The following is a 15,021-nucleotide window of genomic DNA, read 5'->3' as shown; positions in this document are numbered from 1 at the left end:
CTAATCATGTGACGAAGGTGCTCTTTGGTGGGAATATAGACATCAAAAAAAGGAAAATCTAAGGCACACTTCTTTAAATGCACAGAAAGCCTTTATTCAAAAAATGGCTGTTTCATTTAGAAAAAGTTAAAACATGATGAAAGTGGGTAACTGCCCACGCGTTTCGGCACAAAAGCCTTCCTCAGAGGCCGTTTACACGTGGCCGGCTATTTTCATAAACGGACATTTCACCGTCTCCGTTTTCAAAAAGATCTTCGTTTACACTTACCCATGTATATATACACAAGAGCATGCCAAACCTGTAGGTGGCAGTGTAACGAGAAGCTCAAGCCTTCCATGTATCCATTGTGGGAACTGCCCATTGGTTCGACATCCCATTGTTCCAACCATATTAAACTCATTGTTCCGAAGTCCGTTCAGAAATCATCATGATGCCCTGTGGTTAAGGTCTGGTTAGGGTCAGGAAAAGATCATGGTGTGGGTTAAAATGAAAAAGAAAGTGACAAACACATAAGCCGTGAGCCTGCCCCACCTCAAGCCGGTCGCGGCACACCATACGTCCGCCGCAAGCCGTTCGGCACCACGGACAGTCGGACGGGATGGGATGTCGAACCAATGGGCTGTCGAACCAATGACATGGACCCTCCATTGTCACCATTGCAACATAGGTCGTACTTTTGACACAGGCGCAAGTTCCGGCGCATACTGTGACGTCGACTGCCTATAACTCCGTTTATCTCCGTTTATCTCAGTTTACATGCAAATGCGCAGCCGGGGTTTTCCAAAATCTCCACTCTGGCCGGAGTTTTTAGAAAGACTCGTTTTCAAAGGAGAAATCTCCGTTTGCGTGTAAACGAAGGGCACAAACGAAGGAAGATGTCTCCGTTTATCAAAATCACCGTGTACGTGTAAACGGCCTCTCATGCTCCTCACATAGGATGATTGGAAACACCTGGGTAAGTAGGAGGACAATGGAAACATGAGAAATAACAGATCATGACCAGTAGATGGCAAGCCACTATCTATCCAGGTCTAAATGAAGACATTGATTTCAGTCCTTTTTTGTAACTTTTTTTCTATCATTACAGATACAGTGTTTGTTTCTGTTTCTTTATTTCAGTATTTACTTGTTTAACAATTGGTGGAACCATCTACTGGTCATGATCTGGTATTTCTCATGTTTCCACTGTCCTCCTACTTACCCAGGTGTTTCCAATCATCCTACGTAAGGAGCATTAGTGTGCTGAGGGTTACACCCTGAGGAAGGCTTTTGTGCCGAAACGCGTGGGCTGTTACCTACTTTCATCATGGTTTAACTTTTTCTAAATGAAACAGCATTTTTTGAATAAAGGCTTTCTATACGTTTAAAGAAGAGTGCCTTGGATTTTCCTTTTTTTGACTCTGCCTTCTATCTCGGGCCCTGCAAAGAAATTCAGCCACTCAAAAATTTCCCCTTCTGAAACAAAACTCTAATTTTTTCTTATCAAAAAGAAATCAACATAGATAAAGGTCATTTTACTGAATAGTACATTCCTCATGTATTCATATACAGGACAATAAAAGAAGCAATGAACCTCATTTTCAACTTCATGAATACTTGTCTGTGACCGTAGAGAGATTATCGGAACAAGATACAAGACCTACCAAGCCATCAACTCGGCTACATCTGTCCATCCACTTTACACCAGTAATTCACCATACACTGTTTTTACTAATGGGTTTATCTCATATATGTATATTGTTTAGACCCAAATATTGTATTTGTTTGTGTCAATAAAATAACTAACCAACTAACTAAGAATGGTGCCACTATCAAAAAAAGAATGAAACACCTCATATGAATCATTAAGAGACTCCAGAACTTCATTGGAAATTTCATTAATTTAAGACTCCATTGATACTTTTTAAGTAATTATTTCTTTTAAAAAACATAATTAAATGAATCATCAGTCATCTCTGTAATACAACCCCTGAATCAGAACTACATTTACCTCCATGGGAATTTCCCTTGGCTTTTTGGGGCCCAATCTGGTAATTTCATTCGAAAATTGTTGCGGGTTATGAGTTTGTAAATGGTCTACATGCAGAGAAAATTGCAATTTACGGTGCATAACCTTTTGTCAAAGTTGGTTTGCCTTTCCTTGAATTTATCTTTAACCTCTCTTAGGATTTTGTTCTTCGAAAAGGTCTCTGCCACTGTAATAAAAAGTTTATACACTTAAAATTATTGATATATAATTTACTAAATTTACTTAATGAGTATGAGAACTCTTCATAAGAAAAACTTTCTAGGATGTGAGTCTAACACTTTCTGTATTTCTGTATAGTTGGCTTCAATAACTGGTGTTGCCATGACAACGCTTCATGCAAATGACCGGGGGATGTCAGAAATGAAATGAGGAACCGAAATGAGAAGCAAATCATCTGGGGAACAAAATCACGTAAGATTGGAAATCTGATGGGGTGAAACATCCCTCACACTGCTGTTTTATATGAAAAGGCTCGTTCCTCTTTTGTTCTCCACATTTGGATGTGATCACCGACCTGTCGGTAAGTTTCCTCACCACTTTTATTAAAGTTACAGCCTGTGTGTTCGTGGCGGAAGCGGCAAGTGGCAGCGCAGTTATTAATCGACGTCGTGCTGTGTAGTTTGGTGTGAATATACTTTGTCGTTTCGTTTTCTAGCTCCGCTGTTACCTGACTTATTTCCTGAATAAGATTAACATCTCCTGCCGCGTGTGGAGTAACCTTACAGGCGGATTTACCTCCGCGCCACCCGTTGTCATTAAACTGATCCCAGCCTGTGTTTGCACCCTGCAGTTTGGTAGCGACAAGCCGTGTGGAAGACTCATCCAACAATCAGAGCTCTGCTGGGGTCAGATTTTTAGCGCACTTTCACTTTACGTTGCTGTTTGTAGGTCTCTAGGTGTGAGTGTGACACATACGGAGATGGAGGTATGGAAACTGAGCGTTGGTACTCTGAGTGAACAAGTGCTGAACAAGCTGTCAAAGATGTTGGACAACTCCACCTGCGGATGGAGGCAGCTGGCCAGTGCCGTGTCCGAGCAGCCCAAATTCCGCTGCAGGTGAGACATTGAACGCATCACATAATGGGGAAGCTTCATTCACTGTGCAGTTATTTTCACACCTTTTTCACCACCATAATGACTCATTTTAACATTGACACTTCATACTGTAGTACAGGGATTGTCTCTGGTGTATGGCATGTATGATACACAGCATGGGTGTAGATGTTGGGGGACACAGGGGGACACATTCCCCTCTATATTGAGCACATGCATTTGTCACCCCCAATTAAAACATTTAAGTTAACGAAGACTTTTATTTTGACAAAATTAAAGACATTTACTCAACAAATTAATGAAGAAGAGGCACTAATTGGTGCATACAATTTATCAAAATGCAGGATATTAAAGGTCCTATATTATGCTAATTGACATGTGTAGGTGTCCACCAAAGCGTTTGTTTCCCTGGCAGGCGTAAAAAAAAATGTATGCTTTGCAATGGGAGCGCCTCATTGCGTTGTCTGCATTTGTAGCACTGCATAAATCAGTCCCTCCAGGATCTCGTGGCAAAAAAAAACAAACCTTGAAATTGCGGCCTAAAACCCTTGAATTTGTGGCCAGTTTTGTAAAAAATTGCGATAAAAATTTTTCTGTGATTTTTTGCAGGAAATTGCAGCACATGACAAAAGCAGAAAAAAAATAGAAATTTAAACTACTACCTCCATGTAATCACTTGCTATAATAATCATACTGAATATTACAAAATAGCTGCAAAAGTTTTTATAGTTCTCTTCTTCAGTTTTATTTAATTAGTTTCAAAACATGGACTCCAATAATGTTGCATAAAATCCTGAGTGAATATTGTAGCTCTTAAACCAGACAATGTGACTGTAAAACAACATGTTTTAAATTACGTCGCATGCTCGACGCGGAAAAGTCGGGGGACTTTTGAAAAATTGCAAACCCCCGCAAATATTGTGGACTTTCATTGACTTTGCGTTAATTATTGTGAACGCAAGATCACGATTTTCTGGAGGGACTGGTAAATACGCTGCGTCAATACGTAGCGTTACAAATGCCAGCAGCAGGATGACACGTTGAACATGAATTCTGTCTTGAGTGCTGCCGGTTGGGTGCTTTTTTTCTGAGTGCCAAGAGTTGCAAAGGTGTTCAACTTTGGGTAAAAAATCGCTGTGCTTGTTACTGTCACTTGGGCAGTTTAATCACAATCGAGGAGAGACGAATACTGTGAAGACAAACTGTCACGTCTTTCATGTACAAGTGCTGAACAACAATCACTATGGAGAAGAAATCTGTTAATATTACTGTATATATATATATATATATATTGTGTTTCCTCTTATGAACCCACAAAGACCTGCAGGTCCGTTCTCTCCCTGCATGCTTCAGCCTTGGCCTCATCCACAGCAAGCACTCTACCTTGTGCCGACATGTCATCGCAACCAGGCTTAATCAAAGCCTCTCAGCTGGAAAAACATGGTGGCACCAAGGTTCTTTCCAAAGCTCCCAGCTGGGTGTTTTCAGCACGGAAAAATTGCGTTGGTGGACACGGGCCCTATACTTGTATCTTAGATTTCTGTTAGAACATATTTACATGCTTTAATGTAAAAAAACCAGCATAATTTCCTAATACTGTATGACTGAATATACCTGTATTCACCCTCTGTCTGAAACGCTTTATTTTAGCGGCTATCTCTTTAAGCTTCCCTCGTGAAAAAGCCCAGTCTACTCTTGAATGGACAGTGTTTCTGGGTCTTCCGTATCTGCGCTCTGAGTATCTCTGCAGCATCATTTCAGTTGAGAAATGAATGTAACAGCACTGTAGACCCAGTTTCTACCTTTATAGCATATAGTTGTGACATCACAACTTTATGGAAGTCCTGAAGGCTTGTTTACAGGTACAGGTTTCTGCATAAGGACTGTGTGTAGTTCGTTGTGGACTCAATGTTTTGACATCTACTTTAATAGTTTTTATATAGCTCCTCGTACCTGCTTTATGATAAAAACATTTTTACAGTATGGGACCTTTAAGTATTTGATGCTCACAATTTTCTGTCGGAGGACTCCCACAATGTTCAAATGGTACCTATGCCCTGTGTTTGTTCCTCCATCATACTGCACATTCCTACCAGTTTTCTGGGCCCTCCCCTGCTTTGGGCCCCTTCAACTGTCACCACAGGATTAACAGACTGACTAACACTACCCATTGAACGCCTGTCCTCCCTGCAGTGAGAACGAGCTGACCAGCTGCTCACTGCAGGTACTGAGTGCTGCAGGCAGCCCAGGACGCACCCTCCTGGCTCGGCTTGCCGATCGTGCCTGCTCCCTGGACTTCCTGCTTCACTGCCTGAGGAAGATGGGCCACCAGGAAGCTGTGCAGTACCTCACCACCACAGGTAAAGATAGATAGATAGATAGATAGATAGATAGATAGATAGATAGAAAAAAAATTGTTTTCACAATATGTCACATTTGGATACACAAAACACCGCCAACAAACACCATGCACAAACACCACCAAACATTGAACAAAATGTGAATACACACACAATGCACAAACACTACCAAACATTGAACAACCGACACATATAACACACTCAGGAGGGCTGGGTCCATACAAGTTATTGGGGGAGGTTATTGAGTGCAGAGATGGCAGACGAGACAAAGCTCTTGTTGAAGCATGCCCGTCTCCACCTCAGGGTCCTGTATCTGCACCCCGACAGCAGCAGTGTGAAGTGTGGGAAGTGACACGTGGTGCAATACATATGCAAATGAATAGAAACGGCTTTTCAGGGAACAGCCTACCTCTTTACCCAGAAAGTCGAGGGACCTGAAATAACATTGGGTCTGTTTCCCAGAAGGGATACCATCATACTTTGCTTATACGCCCTTGAGCTAAACCATTAAATCTGATGACCTAAATAGTACAAACATATTGATATTTGTCTGTAGAACGTGAATCTTTGCTTTAAATTTGGCTGTGATGTCAAACGTATTCTTTAACACATGTTCATTATACCACATTAAAGGGCGACATTGCCTAAATTAAGAATTCCAATAGGTTTTTTCAATGGTCAAGAGGAAGAATATTAGTGAACTTTAGCTACTCTCTCTCAAAGCCAGAAACCACAGAAATAGAGGAAGAAGAAGATACACTTTATGAACCACTGAGGGGAAATTCAGTGTTTTCACTCTGTTGTCATATACACACAGGCCCAAAATACACACACATGCAAAAACAGGACCTATACATGCATTAAGAAAGGGATGTCAGAGCAAGGGGGCTGCCTTGGACAGGCGCCCTGAGCAGGTGGGGGTTCAGTGCCTTGTTCAAGGGCACCTCGGCAGTGCCCTGGAGGCAAACTGGCACCTCTTCAGCCAGCAGTCCATTCTCCATACTTGGTCCGTACCGGGACTTAAACTGGCAACCCTCCGGTTCCCATGTGTTTGTAAAAAACATTTGTAAAAAACACATAATTTTGAAGTACAGTAAATTTCTGGTGCATAGCTTTTATTTTGACGTGACATTTCCTGCTGTAAAGTAAAAGACTAATGGACAGCTCCTAGACAGAGACAGCAAACTAGCTTGTCCATATGGCCAAACACAAGTGTGAAGCTGAATATATTAAACTGTGTGGACCTTGAACTAATGACAAAGAAGAAATCTGGACCCTGTTGACCAGTTGGGAACCACTGATCTGATCTGAACATCTGTCCCTATTCATTGTCTATGGAGCAGCTCCAGACTTTACACCCTATGACCTCACAAATTTGAATGTTAGCACTCTCACTTTTGGATTTGGGAGAGTTGTTGAAAAAGGGGCTTAGTTCCTCTTTAAGTACAGGGTGTGTGTTTGTGTCTGAAAGGGTCCAGGTACATATTTATGCGTTAGGGGTCTAGTGCTCCATTGCTGCAGCACCTCTATTCACCAGGTTGAAAGTACATGTTGAAGCACTGGTGCTTTATTTGTGAATAGACCTTTCTCAGTGTGCAGATTTTGACTTATAATAGATGCGATAAATAACATTAGCGATGGCTCAGTTTAAGTGAAATGCCTCTTAGCTATACCAATGAGTCAGCATGAATGATCATAAGGCCGTGGCCCAGTTGTATTCATCTTTCACAAGTTAGTGTCAAAAAAACATACTCTGAGGCTCCACATCTAAATGAAAATACCTGTTTGCTCTGTTTCTTCTTGTCTGTGCATGATTGTATATTGTGTGTGTGTGTGTGTGTGTGTGTGTGTGTGTGTGTGTGTGTGTGTGTGTGTGGTAGTGGCAGAGCTGATCCACATCACGGTGCAGCCACAGACCCAGCAAGCCACAGTGGGGGGCAGGGTGGTGTTGACCTGCAGAGCCATTGGTTCCCTTGGACTCAGCTACCAGTGGTTCAAAGGCAAAGAGGAGGTCAGTCAAATCTTGTGTGATTACGTGACAATAAAAAGTATCAATAACATTTCAGGTCAACCAAGAAACTTTACATCACATGGATGTTAATGTGGTGATGGTAATTGTCATTTACAAATTGGTTATTGGTAGATTGTTTCCTTCTTTTAGATTCTGGATGAGACAGGGAGCACACCAGAGCTGGTTCTGTGCCCTTTAACCACAGCTCACCAGGGTCACTACATCTGTAGAGTCAACCACGGAGAAAACTGTGTCTTCTCCCAGTGGGCTCTTGTTCGCTTCGTCCAGTCTGCAGGTCCCAGTACAGGTACCTCCTCCTCTCCTCCTTCTCCTCCTTCTCGTCTCTGTGTTTCCCTTGTTTTATCTCATCTCATGGCATCTGATCTATGTCCTGGTATATCCTGTCATCTCAGGTTGCAGCAGCAGTCTGTTTCCAGGGGCAGTGAGTGGGCTGCGTATCACCCATCAGCCTCAGTCCCACGTAGTGTCTGAGGGCGACACTCTGTTCCTGGAGTGCAATGCAGAGGCCAACCCTCCTGCGCAGTATGAGTGGTACCACAACATGGCGCCCATGACACAACACAAGACACGTTCACTCAAGGTAAATGTGTACAGAGTCTGTTGTGACCTAAAAAACATTATTATAGGGGGGTATTCATTAACAAAATTTAGTATAGTTGATGTTGTGTCCTCTTATATCCCCTTCAGATCCCAGGCGTGACCACAGCACACAGAGGACAGTACAAATGCAAGGTGTTCAATCTGTATCACGAGGCGTGGACTGAAGCAGCAACAGTCACAATAGGTGAGACCCAGGCACATTTCTTTTTCTATTTTCAGAGAGATAAAAGATGTCTTCAAAACACTTACAATAATTAAATGAATCGTATTACTTTCAAGGAATCTGTGAACATAATTAGACCAGCATTTAGTCTGGCATTACTCATTGATAGACTCAACACGCTTAAGCAAATGCACAGTGCTGTGCAGTGAATAACTTCCTGTTTTGCACTTTCACACAGGCCCCAGTTCCATCACTGATGCCTCCTGGGTAGAAGTCGATCGTGGTCTAGGTATTATTTATGTTCTGATTTATTATCATTACAGGAACTACAGTAGAGGTTTAGTTCCTTTGCCATTACATTACGCTTTGGTTCCTGTTTTTGGATGTACATTAACGCAAGGCTTACTTTGTTTGTGTTGAAGCAGGTACTAGTAGGTTGTGTGTGTTTGTTTTAAATCTTCAAACTACGTATTTGATTAGTTGCGTACTTGGTTCATCTGATCACAGGAAAGCAATGTGTGTATGTGTGGCTGCCAAGCACTGTAGAAATGAAAGTAAGACATTGAACAGCATGATATCTTTAAACTATCTTTTCACGTTGGTGTTGATAGATTCACAGGAAGTCCACCGGTCAACCTGCGGACCAGGAATAAATCCGTTGCAACAGATAGCCAATCCGCCCCCATTAGCCAAGAATTTCTATGGTGGGTTTTGTGCAAACAAATAGACACAGTGCAGTCACAACACACTGTCTGTGCAGCAAAATACACTCCGTAAGATAGGTATACAACATATTATTCATGATGCCTTATCTTCCCCTCACAGCCACAGACAAAGTTGCTCTCCTGATTGGCAACATGAACTACCTCCACCACACTCAGCTGTGTGCTCCCATCGCTGACGTCCACGAGTTGACCAACATGCTCAGACAAATGGACTTTAAGGTGGTTTCCCTGCTCGACCTCAACTGGCAGGAGATGCACAGCGCTGTTACAGAGTTCCTCTTGCTGCTTGACAAAGGAGTCTATGGTTGGTCTCTAATCCATGTGGACAATATGTTCAATATGTTAAAACTTCCATATCTGTATCTGTACTTTCAAAGACTGTTACAAAAGAAAATATAGTATAAAACTGACTAAACGCTTATTTAAAAAATGACATTTTTTACCAACAATAAGCTAAACATGCCTGTAACACACTTCCTAAAATATGAAAATACTTCTCTGTTCTTCCCCTTCACAGGTTTGCTATACTTTGCTGGTCATGGTTATGAGAATTACGGCAACAGTTTCATGGTCCCCATCGACGCGCCGGAGTCCTACACATCAGAGCACTGTTTGTGTGTGCAGAATATACTCACCAGGATGCAGGAGAAGGAGACAGGACTGAACATATTCCTGCTGGACATGTGCCGCAAAAGGTATGAACGCTTTTTTTAAATGAATGACTTAATGTACCAGCTTCAGGAAATCGTCTTCTGTCCATACTATGCTTCTAATGATTTATTCCTTTTAGAAACCTATATGATGATGTCATTGTGCAACCAGGACTGCTAAAGGTGACAGCGAATATAGTGTTTGGATATGCCACGTAAGTGTGCTTATTCTCCAGTACATACATTTTCATACTATGTTGGTGTTTCTGCTTGTTTGCTTTGAATTAATCCAGCGATGGAGACGTTAATCTCTCCACTTCAGGCCAAAGCTCATGTGCAATGTGTGTGTTTAGATGTGTAGACGCTGAAGCATATGAAGTGAAGAGGGAAGACGTGTCGAATGGCATCTTCATAAGCTTCCTGAAACGGCGAGTGTGTGAAGATGAGAAGGTCACGGTCATGCTAGACAGAGTGGCTGAAGGTATGTGGACACCAAGTAGCTTTTGTTAAGAAGGATTTTAATGCAGAGTGATGTTTCGAGCCTCTTCCTCAGACTTCTGATACATGACAGAGAGTCGCCATCTTAAATACCCATAGTGCTGCCTGAGCCAGTCATGTGACATGCCACACCTGTAGCCTATGTTCATAATAAAAATAAACCAAGAACAAAAACATATATATACCTGTGTATCCCAGTATCATACCACCATACCTACTTTTGAACAATACAGAAGGGGAAAAATACAAGCACGTACACGTCTTATATCTCACATATATATCTAATTAAGTGGCTCTCAAAAAACACATCTTGATATGTACTGTTGTTGAAGGTATGTGGAGCATTTCTGGGCATGAAATATTCTATGTATCTAAAGTCACTGGGTCAGATTACTCTGTATCATGTGACCTGAAATTGCAGAAACTTGCAGGCAGCTCCTGTATGAGGATTTTCTTCCAGCCCTATATATTACCTGTGTTCTTGCTTGATCTGTTCCAAGAGTGTATTCAGATTATTAAACATGTGTCTCTGCTTTAGTGATGTCCTCAAATCTTACCTTCTAATCTTTGTATCTGATAGTGATATGAGTCAGACCACACTTATTTTAAATATGCTGATGATACAGCATTAGTGGGTTTTTTAAAGTCTAACACTGCATCCCTAGGGGGTTTTGAGAGGGAGATGTAGGGTTTTATTAAATGGTGTACAGATAATTTCCTCGTGGTTAATGCAAAGAAAACAAAAGAGATGGTCATAGATTTTAATAAAAAGGGAATTATAGTTCCACCCTCAAATATCAATGGTGAAGTGGTAGAGCGGGTCTCAACATACACATGTTTGGGTGTTGAAATTGACAACAAACTGGCATTCAATGAATGTGCACAAAATAAGACCAAAAAGTTGCAGAAGAGGATGTTTTTTTTTAAGGAAACTCAATCATTTTAGAATAGATAGCTGTATTCTTCAGATGTTTTACAAATCTCTCTTGCAGAGTGTCTTATCCTTTGGCCTTATTTGTGCCTTTGGAAACATGTATATTCAGGATCAGAAGAAACTGCAACGAATAGTCAAAACAGCCGGTAGGATCATTGGAGCTGATCAGGTATCTGTAGCTAAACTGTACAATACCTCAGTCTAAAAAAGACAGAACAAATTCTAAATGACTTAACCCCCCCCTCTTCATCTGAAGTTTTTAAGAAGTAACAGCTCAAGTGGCACAATCCTGCAGAGGAAAATTAGGGCCACAAGGTATAGCAAGTCTTTTGTGCCTACAGCAAGTAGACTGCACAACAATAGATTTAAAAATTCCTAAGTACTTTAAACTATGAGCATATATATGAGCATCCAACTGTTTTATTTATTCATATATGCTTGTCATGTTTCTTCAATGTTCTTACTGTTTTGTCTGTCTTGTCACTGTTTTTCTTTCCTAATGTTTTGTATTTATTGTTTTTAATGCTATACAGTAGGCTGTATAACAATGAAAATGTGTAATGGTGACCACATGAATTTCCCACTTGTGGGATAATAAAGTTTACCTTGACCTTGACCTTGAGTCCCGTCTGACATCCTGATCGTATCAGATGATTAACACATCACTGAAACGACAGGTGTAATCATAACTTTGTGGTGTTATTCTTTATCGTTTGAATCGTTTCACTCTTGAAGGCTCTAGTATTGTGTATGTTGGCTCAGTGACATGGGTTTACTGACACACCCAGGGAGCAGAGCTATCATTATTTTTATTAGTTCCACTTGTGTGTTTCCTGCTATGCTGTGAAAACACTTCATTAACATCCTGTTGCAAAGTACTGATACTGGCTGCTTCTATGGCAGCAAACAAATACAGTTCTGTGTTTATTCTGGTACACCAGTATGTGGGCGAATTGTTTTCTTCTACCAAGGAAATGCTTGTGAAATGTTTTCAGTTTGACTGCACTGATACTGAAAATGGAGACAGGTTACACTGAAAATGTTGCTGCACTGCCCTCTCTGAACATTGTGAGTCTGTTGCAGCTTTTGCCACGTACGGCTCATGTCATGATACACCCTTGACAGATGACACTGGTTTAATGCATAATGTGTATTAAAATCTTTTTATTTTCTACTTCCCAGACATGGGTCGTTGTGAGATCACACGAGGAAGGCAGGCTCTGGAGCTCCGCAGTAATCTGTCAGAACGACGTTCCCTCACCGACCACATACAGACCTCTGACTGCTCTGCATCCCAATCAGCTCGAAACATGCAGTGGGCTGTTGCTCATGGTACTCTTCTTCTTACAATCTTACATCTTCTTACCTTGAATTATTAAATATTACAAGAATTATGGATTTACTTTATTAATCCCTGAGGGGAAATTCATTTTTTTCCCCTCTGTTATCATATACACACAGACCCGAAATACACACACATACAAACAGTACCTATACATGCATTAAATGGAGAGATGTCAGAGCTAGAGCAATTGGGGGTTTGTGCCTTGCTCTAGGGCACCTTGGTAGTACCTAGGAGGCAAACTGGCACCTCTCCTGCCACCAGTCCACGCTCCATACTTGGACCATACAGGGACTTGGCTTTGGAAGCAGCAACCCTCCAGTTCTCAAGCCAAGTCCCTATGGACTGAGCTACTGCTGCCCCCAAATTTATTAGCCTTTAGTGGGGATTGAACCCGCAACCATGGGCTCTGTCAGCAGTGTTTTAGCAGCCTGAGCTATTGTCATATTTCTAGGTTGCTTTTACTTTTCTTTCTTAGAGTGAAGTGTACTTAAATATCAAATGTCTTTCGTCATAGTGCTGCCAGAGAGCCGTGTCCTGCAGTTTGACTGTGGCGTGAAGGTTCAGCTCGGGTTTGCTGCCGAGTTCTCCAACATCATGGTCATCTACACTCGGATACTCGAGAAGCCCAACGACATAGCTTCCTGCTGTGCTCAGCTCACTGACTTCCCTCAGGTTTGTTAGCTGATATTAAACAGGAAGATTTAAGATTTGAAAAGACAGAGAGACATTTGTTCTGGCCTGTCTTACACTGTATTCTGTGTTACACTGGCAGGATGTTGACATCGATCTGAAGAAAAGTAACCAGGAGACTCTGCTGGAAGCTGGCAGTTTATTATTAATCAAGGAAAATCTTCCTTCACCTGAGGTCCCTAGTCTCTACACACGCATCCGATGCCTCCAGAGACTCAGGGTGAGATGCTTGTTATTGTTTTCGTAATTAGTTCTCCCTTTTCTGTCCGAGGAAACACCTGATCATGTTTATGTGTCTTGTGGAGACACAAGAGACACCGTGTTTGGCACAGTCAAGAATAAAGCTCACACCATCATATTAAATGCTTATGTTGAAAGATAGAGTTTAAGCATGCTCTATTGAGTGACATTTCATTGGATTGAATAGAAGAACTCACGGCATAGAAACCTTTTCATATTCTCATTTTGCTCTTCACTGTTTGCACAGAGGGAGCTCACATTCACCATCTGCCTTCATTACACCTACTCCAATATGGATGACGAAATACAGGAAAGGAAATCCGTGACAGTTGGTAAACCACTGGTCTCCAAACTCAACCTGCACGAACCACGACCACCTCGCGCCTGCTCTGCCTCCTCCTCCTCCAGCTTCGACTCCTTCGACGTTCCAGAGTGCTCCTATTTCGCCGGGTCTTTTGCCTCCGTTGGTTCAGCCTCAAATAATACATGGACATATCACGTACAAACTCCCTCCACCACTGACTCTCCAACTGCATCCAGAAGTGCCAATATTCCAGAGGAGATTGACAGTTCTGAATTATTTGATGCCCCTCGAGCGCTTGTTGCCAGTAAAAGCCTGCCCCACAGCCAGTTAAATGAGCCAAACTACAAATTTAGTGACATGTACAATTTTCATTCTCACTAAGCATTATGAAAGCAATGATAAAACCAACACACTGTGATAAATCAGTAGGACAGATAAACAAAAAATGAAAAGATGAGGAGAAGCCTTTGACTTTGCAGTTTCAGAAAAGCAGAAGTCATTGTACGGTGTCAGTTTAGCTGTTCTCGTTGTTTTAACTAGGCATTAAGCTTTTGTAATGTTATATAAAGGTTTTTATAAGAGTTTGATACACAGTGCATTGAAAATGTGAACTCACTGCACATCAAGGTCAACATGTGTTCTGATTGTTAAGAAGGAAGAAATAAAACATCCATTTACAGTTGGTCTCAGTTCCTAAGACACGCTTAATGAAACTTGAATCCCCTTGATCTTTATCATCACCTTCTCAGCACAGCAGAAGTCTTTTCTTGCAAATGTGTTGACACTCATTGGTTTCACTCTTTTTTTCACACCCATTTTCAAAACATCTCAAAGACAGACCCCAAACTTTACTGGATTAACTATGCTTAACAAAATATTATATCTATTCACAACTGATAGAAATTACCTGCATGATTATGAATATCTGCACCTCCGTGAAACGTCTTTGCACCACTTATTAACTAGCTATCATGACTAGGTCAAAACCTATATGGCTGTTGTGGTCCAGCCAAAAAGAATGACATGGAAAAATCTGATTGGGTACAATAAAAAAATGTTTCTGGGTATTTCTGAGTGTGGGTGACTTCCTTTATTGGTTCCTGTTGCAAATAAAGAATGCAGCACAAAAGTGATGGGCATGGAAAACCCTGCAAACAAGAAAAAAATGAATGAAGAAAACTTTCCAATAACTTTTTTGTACGGTATTTCAAATGAACATATCAAAAAGTGTAATAAATGCAGGTGCAGAGTGCAGCAGAGTTTGGTATCTCTAGTAAAATCATGTTTGGAGAGGAGAACAGTTCATGCTGTCATATGTTTGCTTGCCTTTTTTGGCACCTACTATAACTATGCAAAGTATTAACAAATGGCACAGGCATCTAGCACACATTACTGCG

At 41.4% G+C, this 15,021-nt stretch overlaps 1 protein-coding gene across 2 annotated transcripts; it reads left to right on the top strand.

Annotated features, from left to right (window-relative positions):
- Nucleotides 1-2,382: 2,382 nt before the first annotated feature.
- On the top strand, nucleotides 2,383-14,683 carry malt2 (MALT paracaspase 2). 2 transcript variants are annotated; one of them, XM_049588809.1, is made up of 17 exons: nucleotides 2,383-2,550; nucleotides 2,919-3,086; nucleotides 5,277-5,443; nucleotides 7,324-7,454; nucleotides 7,605-7,761; nucleotides 7,868-8,055; nucleotides 8,163-8,259; nucleotides 8,477-8,527; nucleotides 8,850-8,942; nucleotides 9,064-9,267; nucleotides 9,481-9,658; nucleotides 9,754-9,828; nucleotides 9,967-10,094; nucleotides 12,228-12,377; nucleotides 12,905-13,062; nucleotides 13,163-13,300; nucleotides 13,568-14,683. In XM_049588809.1, the coding sequence occupies exons 2-17, from the start codon at nucleotides 2,950-2,952 to the stop codon at nucleotides 14,003-14,005; spliced, it is 2,490 nt and encodes an 829-aa protein (XP_049444766.1). In that variant the 5' UTR covers nucleotides 2,383-2,550; nucleotides 2,919-2,949; the 3' UTR covers nucleotides 14,006-14,683. The 2 variants fall into 2 exon arrangements, with proteins under 2 accessions (XP_049444766.1, XP_049444767.1); XM_049588810.1 differs by lacking the exon at nucleotides 2,383-2,550 and having other exon boundaries at nucleotides 2,571-3,086.
- The last annotated feature ends 338 nt before the right edge of the window (nucleotides 14,684-15,021 follow it).

This window comes from Epinephelus fuscoguttatus, linkage group LG10, assembly GCF_011397635.1.
Source record: "Epinephelus fuscoguttatus linkage group LG10, E.fuscoguttatus.final_Chr_v1".
Classification (NCBI taxonomy): Eukaryota; Metazoa; Chordata; class Actinopteri; order Perciformes; family Serranidae; genus Epinephelus; species Epinephelus fuscoguttatus.
Note: the sequence above shows the minus strand (reverse complement) of the source record. Positions and strands in the feature narration are given on the sequence as shown.